We start from the raw sequence: 11,678 nt of genomic DNA on the forward strand, positions 1-11,678 counted from the left end.
TAAATGAAAACCTCGACTGTGCAACAGCAGCAAGGCAGCAGCAGGACGGGCACTGAGCACTGCAAGCAATCCCCCATTGCAAGCAACCCCCTGCTGCAAGCAAACCCTTATTGCAAGCAACCCCCTGCTGCAAGCAAAGCCCCACTGCAAGCAACCCCCTACTGCAAGCAAAGCCTCATTGCAAGCAACCCCAGCAGCAGGCAGCTGCCCCCATGAGGTGCTGAGCATCCCAGGATGGTGGCACGTGGAGAGCACCAGGACCAGGCATCGGTGCTGCACTGTGGACAAAACCTTCCCTTCACCGGTTAAGGAACGCCTGGCTGTGACCCAAAACTCCTATTAACAAATCAAACTATAAAACCAACAGAAGCAGCCGGGAGATTTCCCTCCATCATCTGCTAATTTATAGGGTTACTGGTGTCAGCAGTTGGAAAGGAGCAGAATTCTATCAAAGAGGCACTAAAACCCGACGCCGCGCGCTTTAAAACAATCACAAACGCTCATCTGAGAGGACAGCTCGGGACATAATTCCTTGGTGTTTCATTATTAATATCCCAGACAAACTAGTTAAATTCCGCTGAAGAAAAGGAGAAGCAATCAGAGTTAAAAATTAGCAGAAGGAGTGTCGTCAATCATCCTGGGGAACATTCTGCAGAAAGCTCACTGGAGCTGCTGTGCTCCTCTCTGCTCCTCTCCCTCCTTTGCTGTTCTGTTTTCCTTATCTAGCAGGAAATAAGGGCCAAGTTTTCTCGCTGCTTCATCTCGATTCAGTCAGTTTTATATCTCGCAAACGCATACGCAGATTTCTCTGCTTCTTTATTTGTTCATTAAGACTTCAATAAAAAAAACGTTATAAAAATGCCCCTTTTTGTTGTTAATTGCAATTTCTGTTTTAATATGCAAGTGGTGCGAGCTCTCCTCAGAGACTCCTCGTGCCTCTCTGTAAATACCGCATCTGCCTCGCCTCAGATCAGATCCCTCTCAGCCTCCTCTTCCCCATAAGAACAGCCCCAGGGCTCTCAGCCTTTCTTCTTATGGGAGATGCTCCAGGCCCCACCATCTCTACATCCTCTGCCAGGCTCTGCAGCAGCTCTGCTTGCAACTGGGGAGCCCAGCACAGTGCTCCAGATGTGCCCTCCCCAGGGCAGAGCAGAGGGGAGCACCTCCCTGCCCTGCTGGCCGTGCTCAGCGCTGTGCACCCCAGGGAACCATTGGCCACAAGGTACGCTGCTGGCTCACAGTCAACCATTGGTCAACTGTTGCTCAACTGCTGCTCAACCACTGGCTAACTGTTGGCCACCAGGACCCCCAGTTTCTTCTTTGTAGAGCTCCTTTCCAGAAGCTCAGCCCCCAACGTGTACTGATGCATGCAGTCATTCCTCTACGGGTACAGGACTCTACACTCGCCCTAGCTGAACCTCATCAGGTTCCTCTGCACCCAACTCAGCCTGCCCAGCTCTTGCTGAATGGCAGCACGGCCTGTCAGCCACTGCTCCATCAGCAAACTTGCAGAGGGTGCACACTATCTCTTCATACAGGTCAATGATGAAGATCCTGACCAAGACTGAACCCAATACCAACCCTGGGAATGACTTCTAGCCAGGCTCTCTGCACCACCCAAAGGTCTGGCTGGGAGCACACTGCAGGCTGCCAGTGCCCCATCACACATGGGGTCACCCCACAGGGAGCACACTGCGACCCAGCAGGGCCACGCCATGCCTGCTTGCAGCAGAGTGCAGGTGGCTCAGCCCTGGGCTGCTGCAGGCTTTATGGAGTGCAGCACTACCGCAGTCCCCAGCGCTTTAAGAGACCCTATTATCCCTCGCCTGTAGCTTCATGCAGTGTAAGTCAGCTCGCTCTAATGTTTCACATTTCGAATGCCTGCCTCGGGCTGAAATTTTGAGGGAAGTTTTAGCAGGAATGGTTCAGATATTTCCAAGAACGAGGCGGTGTACAGTGCTGTTCTGACACATCCACAGCATTCCATGGTCGCAGTGCTCAGATCCCAAACCCAACCTTGCAGGGCCTGGCGGGCAGCAGGACCCCAAAGCTGCAGCACCCCCTGCCCACAGCACTCAGCTCAGCAGCTGCACCTCCTGGGGGGAAGGGGGTTCCTCTTCCCAAAGCCAGAAAGCAGTTCAGAACATGCTGAAGCTGCAACCCAAGCTCCCAGTGCAGCAGCACAGGGACCCCGAGGGGAGCGCAGCACAGCGGATGCTCACTTGCAAGAGCAGCACTCCGTTGCTGGCAGCAGCAGGAACCTGCTTGTGTTGAAACTCCGACTTCTGGAGTGAGAACAGCTCTTGCCAGGGCTGCTGCAGCAGCAGAAAGAAGGCAGAAATTAGTTTGGCATAACAGCATCCAGCAGCCTCCCAGTCAGCAGTAACACCGACTTTCTGGTTGCTAATTCTGGATGATGGAACTGCGCAAAGCTTAGGATTTCTTTATGCCATCATTTTTCACCCTCAAAAAAAAAAAGAAAGAAAAAGAAAATCCAAGAAGATGTCGGGCTCTCGTGGCAAATGCCTGTTTTGGAAGTAAGCTGCTCTCGTATATTATATTGTTCTGGTACCGCATCACAATCTATCAACGTCGGAGTCCCCAGAGCACAAGAAATCAAAACATCATGAATAAAGTGCAACTTTAAAACTCCAGCAGTCTGACAGCGTTAGGCTGAGCCTCCTAACATGCGGTGCTGTATTGATGCTCTCCCCTAATAAAGTCAATGCTGGCCTAGCTTCGCTGCCTACAGCGCATTTGCTCAATTAGAGGAGAACAAATAAGGCAACAAGCCAAGATGGTGGTAAACACTGCACAGAGCTGCGCCTGGAGCTCAGCAGCCACTGTGCTGCTCTGAAGCTGCTCTGCAGGACCACCCTGCGGGGCTGCAGGCTGAGCACCCACCTGTAGGGTCTGCAGGGCCAAGCACCCACCTGTGCTGGCATTATCTACAGCTGCACTGGCTCTGCAGCTCCTTCTCCCTGAAGCAGGGCCGCTGCTTGCCAGGAAGGGGATGCAAAGAGATGCAAACTCAGCTCAGATTTTTGCTGCTGATCCGCCCAGCCTTGCAGAAGCACTGGGCAAGAGGCACCTAAGCCCCTTTTGCACCAACACTGCTAGCACTGGTGCTGTGCACAGAGCACGCAGGCTCGGCCCCAGCCCGCAAGCCCCTCCACGCAGCACTTGCCCCAGGCAGTCCTCATGGTCTCCTCATGCCATCCCAGCACGCAGCATCCCTGGCACAGCCCAGGTGGATCCTCCCATCCTTCTCAGCTCCAACAGGCACCCGTGTTCCACGGGCAGCTGCATTTCCGTGCCCTCACGCAGCGTTCCTGGCTCTCGGTTTGCATTTTTCAAAGGCAATTAGAACAGCCTGAGCTGCAAAATATGTCAGCAATGGCTCAAGAGACCAGGCAGCACAGGGATTCACGCTTTCACACCTTTTCTGTTGCTCAGAAAAAGCCCACGCAGGTGCAGAAGGAGAACCCAAAGAGAGGAAAGAGCAGCTGGTGGGTTAACACCTGATTCACCCATACAGCCCCAGGGAGCTGCCAGCAGGGCTCCCATTGCTCCAGGTGGAAATGTGCTCTGCAGCATCACCAGACTGGGGGCACACCCTTCCCTATACACCCAAAGCCATGTGCTGTTCTCACTGTGCTCCACCCTGCCCTACTGCCCCCCCAGCACCTGTGGGTCCCCATCCCCTCACTGCCATCTGCGCAGGCACCAGGCGCTGCCATTTGGAGCACAGCGAGGAACCCGAAGGAGAACTTGCCCTGCCAAGAAGAGGGACAGGGAGAGCCAGGAGATACGGGCAGATTCAGGGTGGGAGAGCTGGGAGCACAGCTAATGGGACGGAGCTGGGAAGGGCAGTGCGGGGAACAGCAGGAAATATGGGCACACAGAGCAAAAGCTGCGGCAGGTCTGAAGGCGAGCCAGGCAGATGGCAAGGCAAGGAACAAAGAGAAAGCAACAGGGACGGTGAAGGGAGGGAGGAGAGGCCACTGCACGGCTCCTGGGACAGGAGAGCCGGTTTCACCTGCACTTTGGGCACATCCTGCTGTGTTCTTTCTCTTCCACCAGCTTTAAATCGCCAACTCCAACTGCAGGGCTTCCACCCAGCCGCCACCTGCAGTGTGGGGACGGATGATGGCACTTGTGCTTATATCAAGCAGCGATCATCCCTGCATTACCCACAGCAAGCAAAGAGGAGTGTTGGGGTGTGTGAGGGCACTGGGGGGAAAACTGCCCTGCTTTGGGGCAAATCTGCTCTCAGACCTGGGACACAGGGCTGCCTCCTGCATTAACACCATCAGCGCCTTGCAGACACCACCCAAACTCAGTGCTCAGAGAGTGATGTTCCCCATGAGAGCACTCCTTTGCAGCTGCCTGCACACTTCTTCCCGTCCCCCCCCTCCCAGCACGTCTCATCGCAGTCCTGTGAAGTCCCCCCCACCCTATTTGCCCTTTTGCTGGGAACGAGTGGGGCACCAGTACAGCAGAAGGATTTAATTGCATGTCAAAATTAAATCTCTTTTGATGAAGAACAATTCAACTCCGGCTCTGCCTAATCAAATTAACAAAGTCTTTTTTGATTTTCAATTATCTTCTTCACTGGAACACTTTATCCGGCGCTCCTGCGCTCCAGCCGACAAGCCCCGACTAACAATGAAGGTGTTTGCTGCACTTCACCAGCACACGGTGACCACCAGAGCCCTCCTCCATCTGCCTCCCTGCAACAAACCAGGGAAACACGTGCTCTCGGTGCCCTTTTCTCCCCTCAGCTGTACCGTTCCAGATGTGCACGGAGCTCCCCCCGTTCCCGACAGACCCCGGGGAGCTGCAGGAGGTTGATGAAGGGCCCCAGTCCCAGCACACAACAGGGGCAGATCCTGCACCCACTGGCACCGGTCCCTGCAGCAACCCCGCACCAGCAGGGCTGTGCACACCGCAGGCATGGGAGCTGTTCCCAGCTCCCTGCAGCTGGAGAGGAACATTAAGCTGTGAAGGCAGGACAAAAGGTATTAGAAGATGCTAATTTAATTAAAACAACGCGACAACGGCTAAATGAGCAAGTGAAGGAGAACACCTATCCGCACCGAGGGCATGCACACAGGAGCAGGGGGATGCAGTGAGGCCCTGTGGCTGCAGGAATATGGTTCGCAGGACAGGAGCTCACCCCCTGCCCCGCTGCATGTGCTCAACGTGCACTGAACGTGCAGAGCTCTTGGCTCATCCTCCACTTGCAGCCTCCTCCCAGCCCCGGCAGCATGCTGGGTAACCTCCAGCAACGCTCCCAGACGCAGCTATGGCAATAATCCCACTGCAAACAAGGTCTCTGGGGCAGGGAATGGGTTTCCATTTGCAACTTCAACTGCATTTACCAGCAACCAACCGGAGCCGTGCTTTCTCCCAGCGGTGCCGGGGGGACACCACATGCATGCAGCCCTTCCTCCAACCCCCGCCGACTCGAGATTGCAGCCTGCCGAGCCGGCTCCATCCTGCAGCCGCAGCTTTGCTGCCTTTTCGCTTTATTAAGCTGTTTTCCACGGAAACCATCTTAATTTGGATCGATCTGCAGTTTAGCAGCACACCTTCCTGCGGGCTCGCTGCAGGTGCACCCCACCTCCCCCCTCCTCCAGCACGCAGCGATCCCACCCGCGGCACAGAAACGGGTCCCGGGACTGCAGCAGCACGGGATGCTGTGGTTCGTGCCCGACGCTGCCGTGGGATCTCAGCGCTGCGGGGTCGAGGGGATTTCCGAGCCCCCACCCCCCCAACCCCAGCTCTGCCCATCTCCGCGAGCTGCCGCTGCCACCTGCCGGCAATGCGGCCCCGCCGCCGGGCACAGCCGCGCGCACCCCGCGCTGCTCCTGCGCTCCGCATCCCCGCCGCTCCCCGCATACCCTCGCCGCGTGCGTGCGGTTGTGTGCGTGTGTGTGTGTATGTGGGGGGTCCCAGTGCCACGTCCCCAGCCCGCGGATCACAGCGTAGCACCGGACGATGTGACGCTCCACAAAGCTCCCTGTCCCCACACAAATCCCATCCCCTGCGCGAACAGATTGCGAGGCAGAAGGACAGCCCAGATAACCGGCGCGGGTGCCAGATGCCTTCTGCAACACAGAGCGGCGTGAGAGCGCACCCTGGTTTCAGGGTCCTGCCTACCTTGGGGGCGAGCTGAGCTGCGGGGCCAGCGCTATCGTCCCCGTCCCTCCTGCTGCCATCTGTATGGCAAAGGGTGCGCTGAGGGACACCGCTCCTCAGGACGTCAGTTGCTTCCAAAGAGAATCTGTCATCCCCTCTCGGTGGATGGAGGGACTGGCGCCCATTCCCGGGTCTCTCCTGTTCCATTCCCTTTTGTGCGTTTTCCAAAGAGGGGTTGATCACATCCTGGCAGATGCTGGGAGCAGACGCCTAATGGAGGCCATCTGCCACATTTCACAGGGAAAATTATTCAAACTCACTAGGACTTTAATTTAATCAGCTGGCACTGAAGTGGGCACTGGGCTTTCATGTGAGCAGGTGTGAGCACAAATCAGCAAAGGCAAGGAAAGCATTTCATCTCCATTCACTGCGCCCACAGCAGAGGAGCTGCTGCGCCTTCCCCAGCACTCTGCACCAGTGCAAAGGCACCGCGCGCTCTGGTGCATGCAGTCACCCTCAGGAATAGATAACGACACGTCTGCCACAGAAAGGAATGAATACAGCACAGTTCCTGCAAAGTGGCTGCCCCAGGTGCTGCTCTCCCCTCACTGGGCCACTCAGCCGTCCCACCGCGGCCGCTCCATGCACACAGACATGGAACAGGCTCAGGCCATGGACTGAAAGGTGAAAAGTGCAGAATGGCAGAGGAAAGGAGATGGGGTGGAGGTCCTGGAGACGGTTCCATAAGTGTTCATTCAGCCACATGAAGCAGAACCCCCCTGCACTGCAGAGGACAGCACCTCGCATCAGCTGGAGCTGACTCCAAAGCTAGGAGCTCATCTAAACCCAAACCAGTAAACACGACACACTGTGCAAACACAGGGACACTCACCGCATCCCTTCCCTAAACATCACGCTCAGCACTTTCTCCCTGACCACACGTCCAGACTCAAAAACTACAACATGTTTTATCACATGCAAGGAACCAGGCGTTCCCTGGTTGCCCCAATGCAGCCACTGTGCAAACCCACTGGCCACACAACTTTGCAGCTCTCCAGGTTTGCACACAGCTAAAACGCAGCACCAGCTGCTGCAGCACCAGCTCCCTTCTACCAACTTCCATCCCAGCACACCAGGACCAGGCTTAGCTGGAAAACCCAATGAAATCGGGCAGAGAGGGAAGAGGGATAACTTGGCAGCTGCTCACATTTAGTTTACACCTTCTTTGCCAGTGTGGAAGGAAACAAACGACCTGTGAAGGGAGCGGAGCGCAGTGATTCATTACCCCTGATGTGTGATGATGGCTTAATTATTTTTCTAACTGGAGAGAGACGCTTTCTGACAGCAGGTGCAAATTAATTCTCCACTGTTTTAAGGAGTGATCGGCCCAGGACAAGCGGAAAACTGGAAAACCTAATTAAATCGAGAGCTGGGTGGAATAAATGGAGCGGGGAGTTTGTTTGCACGGTGCTGACTGATATTAACGATTGGTGGTGAAGCACCGGGGCTCCCGGCAGGACCACGGAGCTGTCAGAGCTCCACGAACTCCGACGCCTTTGGGCAGGAGGTGTTGTGGAAGTACAGCCCGCGGATGGGGAAAGGCAGCGCTGCGCCTGCGGGAAGGGGCGCTGGGATGCGGGGCCGGGAGCTTGGGTGCGCCCCGGGCAGCTCCAGCGCTCCGCCCGACGTCCCCGCAGCTCCCGAGCACCTGAAGGGTTTTTGCCACGGGGGGGAGCAGCCCCGGGCTGCCTGGGAACATCGCGGGCTCCGACATCGGGGAGGAAGGAGGTGATGCTGAGGTTGCCATAGAAACAGGATTTATCCATCCCCGCAGCTCCAGAGCGCGGCTCGGCACGGCCTCCCGCAGCCCCCTCCTCTGCCCCGCAGCATTGGGGGCCGTCACATCCTCCTCCTCCTCCCCACTGCTGCTCACACCTCGGCCCGGGGCTTCTGCCTGCCCTCGCTGCCGCGAGCAACGGAACGCAAGGCACCGCTCCCATCCCACCGCTCCGGTGCAAAGCCCTGCAGAGCTGTGGCGGGACTTGAGGGACCCATCAGCACGCCCGGCCCCATATTGCACACAGCCAAAGCAGCGCTGCAGCACCAACACCGCAGCGTTACACGCAGCTCGGGCACAGACACCGCGGTGTGGCAGCTCCGGGGGAGGCAGCTCTGCCAGCGCCCGTGGCTCCAGCGTGAGCTCCCCCCCCCATCCCCAGTGATGCTGCTGCCCAAGAAGCCGGAGCTGCCCTCAGCTCTGCCCCATACCTGAGCACCAGCAGTGCTGGGAAAAGAGCCCTAATTGCTTTTTGTTTTGCTGTTTCTCCCATCATTAAATCCCTTCTTCATCCCTAATAGTTTGGGATTATATGAAGGTTAATATGTTTCAGGTTCCACACAACTACAGCTAATTAACAAACAGTCCCTTCAATTCCCTTTAATGCCTACACATGTAATGTGATCACTGCAATTACCTGGTTCCCAAAGCCATTACAAACCACAGAAAATTAGCTGGAATAGGTGATAATAACCTTCCTTTATTGGTGCACACAAGGAGAGCTCTCAGGGCAGCACCCCCCAGCCATGCCCAGGTGAGCTGTGCAGCTGGAAGGGGCCGTGTCCCTGCAGCTGCTGGGGTTCAGGTTCAGCACTGCTGTTGGGGAGCATTACTCCCAGCTCTGCCTTCTGCCTAAGGAAAGGAGGCTGTAATTAAGCACATCCCCCCCCCCCACCTCCTGCATGTTTAGGGTGCCCTCAGGTGAGCAAGCAGAGTTCTGCTCCCAGGGGATGTCCTCCCTGGTGACACAGGCAGCACAGGGCTGGAACCCGAGGGGTGGATCTCAAAAGCACCTGGGGAGAGGGATGAGGTTAGAGCTACTCAGCATCGACCCCCATAGAGAGATGGGGAGGGGACCCAAGGGAGCGGGACAGCCCCACTCCACACCCATCCACTGAGAAGCTGTGCCATCATCTGCAGACCCCCTCTGGACCTGGACCAACCTGCCCCACGGGACAGCCCCCCCCCAGCCCTGCCTGGGGAGCAGAGCTGCTCCCTCAGCAATCAACACCACTCCAACCATTCCCTGCTCCAGGGAGGGACAGACCCAGCGCCAAAGAATGCTAGGAGCTCTCAGCAAATTGCTCCATTGCTCTATTAGCCCTCGTTAAAAAACCCATCCCCATCAGGCGAGCCTCAATTTCCAGCTACTGCATCCTGCAAACGCTTGCGCCTGCCAGATTAAAGAGCTCTCTAACAATCAGCATCTCTGCTCCATCAGTTACACTGCAGAGGTGATGCACACTTTCTCTCCGGAGTTCTCAGACCAGAAGCAGTATTGGCTGCAGGGCCCCTCCTCAGCCCCACCATCCTCCCTGCGTGCCCAGAGCACCCTCCAGCGATGGGCTCCCGTGCAAAGAGCTCCTTCTGAATGTAAATTGGGAACAGCCTCGCAGCACCGGAGGAAAATCACTGTAAACAAAATCTCTGTTGCCGTGGAAACCAGTAAAAATAGATTCCCCACGCTCCCCCTTTTGTGCCGGGTATTATACAGCTGGTCTCCTTCATTCCGCATTATTATTACTTTTTAATTATGAATAATTTCCTCCCTTCTATAGGAAGACGGAGTAAAAAAAAAAAAAAGAACCAAAAAAAAAAAAAACCCAACAGAACTTTTCCAAAGGAAGGGCCTTTAGGACACATTTCGATATGCAAATGAAGGCAAACACGCATTCTGTAGTGTTTACGCCACAGGGTAAAAATCCTCCTGCTTTAACTCTTCCCATTCCACATCCCCCCTTTTCTTCAGTGCGAGGGGAGGTGAGCCTTGCCGTCCTGCTGCAGGATCTGAGCAGCACAGAGATGGGACTTTGCAAAACCACGTGAGCACGGTCCCCATCTGGAGCCTGACTCGGTGCTATGTGCATCACCACGAGGATGCTCCTCCATCGGGATGCAGGCAGGACTCAGCACGGTGCCAGTGAGCTCCTGGCAGCGGCTCCTGCCCGGCAGAAGGAAGGGAGCAGCCTGGCCTCAGCCCACGACACAAACTGCACACGGCCGTGAAGGAGCAGATGGACGGCGCTGGGGAGCATCCCGGTGCCTGCAGAGCTGATGTCCTGCCCGCCCTCCTGCTGCTCGTGCTTCCCCCTGTCCTGCAGGGCTGTGGCTGCCCGCCCGCAGCTCTGCCAACTCGGGGGTTTGGAGAGCACAAAGCATGGGGGTGGGCTGTGGGACATGCATCTGTCTGCCTGTCCGGGAGATAAGGAGCTGTGCAAGCACACAACCTGCTGCCATGGGTGCCCCAAATCGATTCCCTCCTCCAGAAGGAGCTGGGCCAGTCGATACAGGGAGTGCGACTTTGAGAAAGTGGACTGTACCCCATTACCCAGCACTACAAGCAAAGCAGAGACCTTCCCCTGCAGGAGAGAGGGACAATTTACTGCAGATCCCACAAAACCAACAAGCCCCAGAGTGCTACACTGCTAAAAGGCCATCTGCCCCAGTGCTGAGCATTGCTACCCTCTGCTGTGTCTGGGATGGGGGCAGCCCCCTCAGATCCACACGGGGCACAGGCAGCTCCCTGCATGTGAACCAACAATGGAGATCCAGGGGCTGAAGCTGCTCCTGTTGTTAATTTCCATCCCAGAGACACGTATGCGCTTTGTTTGTAGTCAGAATTTGCCTGGCTCTCAGCCCCTGGATCTCATTTCATCTCTTTGCTGCTAAATCAGAGCGCTCACAGAACCCTCTTGATCACAGCTCAGCACTGCTGATGTCGCACGGCTGCTTCTCAGACTTCTCCTGGATGAAAGTTCAGCCCCCCCCCCTCCCCGCGTCACATCCCGCTTCCAGACCAGGAAACACTTTTTTGCACACCCCCATTTCAACACCATTTCTCCAGCACAGACTCCAAGAGCAGCCCCAGCCTTCCAAACACAGCACAGAGGCACAGCGGCCCCCACCATGCCAGCATCCCCCCCATGCACACACATTACTCACCCCACCAGCTCGACGCGAGCACAGCAATTAGCAGATTCCAGCCACAGCAATGCAACACCAAGCTTCAGCAACCCATCTCCAGGTGCCAGCGGGGGAAAATGCCTGCAAAGAGCAAGCACTGCCCTCCAGCTCCTGCTTTGCAGCAAGAAGGTCCCACCCCTGTGCAGCCAATGAGCTGCACATGGGCCAAGGGCACAGGTGAAGCAATCGCCACCCCAGCACCGTTTCCTGCACTCCCAGCACTGTTTCCTGCACTCCCAGCACGTCCAGCTCTCAGCTTGGCTCTTGCCAAAAAAGCACATGGAGGAGGGAAGGATGGAAGATGCCCCGCAGGCACTCGGTGCTCACCTCGGGGCTCAGCAGAGCACAGAGACGAGCACATCGCTGCGCTGCACCCAGCATCCATGGGGTGACACAGAGCCCCTGGGGATGGGGAGCAGGGTGCAGTCAAGGGGACCCAACTTTCTGCTCCAGCCCACGCCTGCATCCTCCTTCAACTCGCAGCAATTACACTCGCATTCTGCTAGACAAATAG

At 56.4% G+C, this 11,678-nt stretch overlaps 1 protein-coding gene across 1 annotated transcript in view; it reads right to left on the reverse strand.

Moving 5' to 3' along the window:
• RBFOX3 (RNA binding fox-1 homolog 3) overlaps window positions 1-11,373 on the reverse strand; it is a 49,337-nt gene extending 37,964 nt beyond the window's left edge. The window contains 2 exon segments of the mRNA XM_048965289.1: window positions 11,144-11,235; window positions 11,237-11,373. Coding sequence (XP_048821246.1) covers window positions 11,144-11,235; window positions 11,237-11,326 — 182 coding nt within the window. The 5' untranslated portion in view covers window positions 11,327-11,373.
• Between the last annotated feature and the right edge of the window lie 305 nt (window positions 11,374-11,678).

This window comes from Lagopus muta, chromosome 18 (genome assembly GCF_023343835.1).
Source record: "Lagopus muta isolate bLagMut1 chromosome 18, bLagMut1 primary, whole genome shotgun sequence".
NCBI lineage: Eukaryota > Metazoa > Chordata > Aves > Galliformes > Phasianidae > Lagopus > Lagopus muta.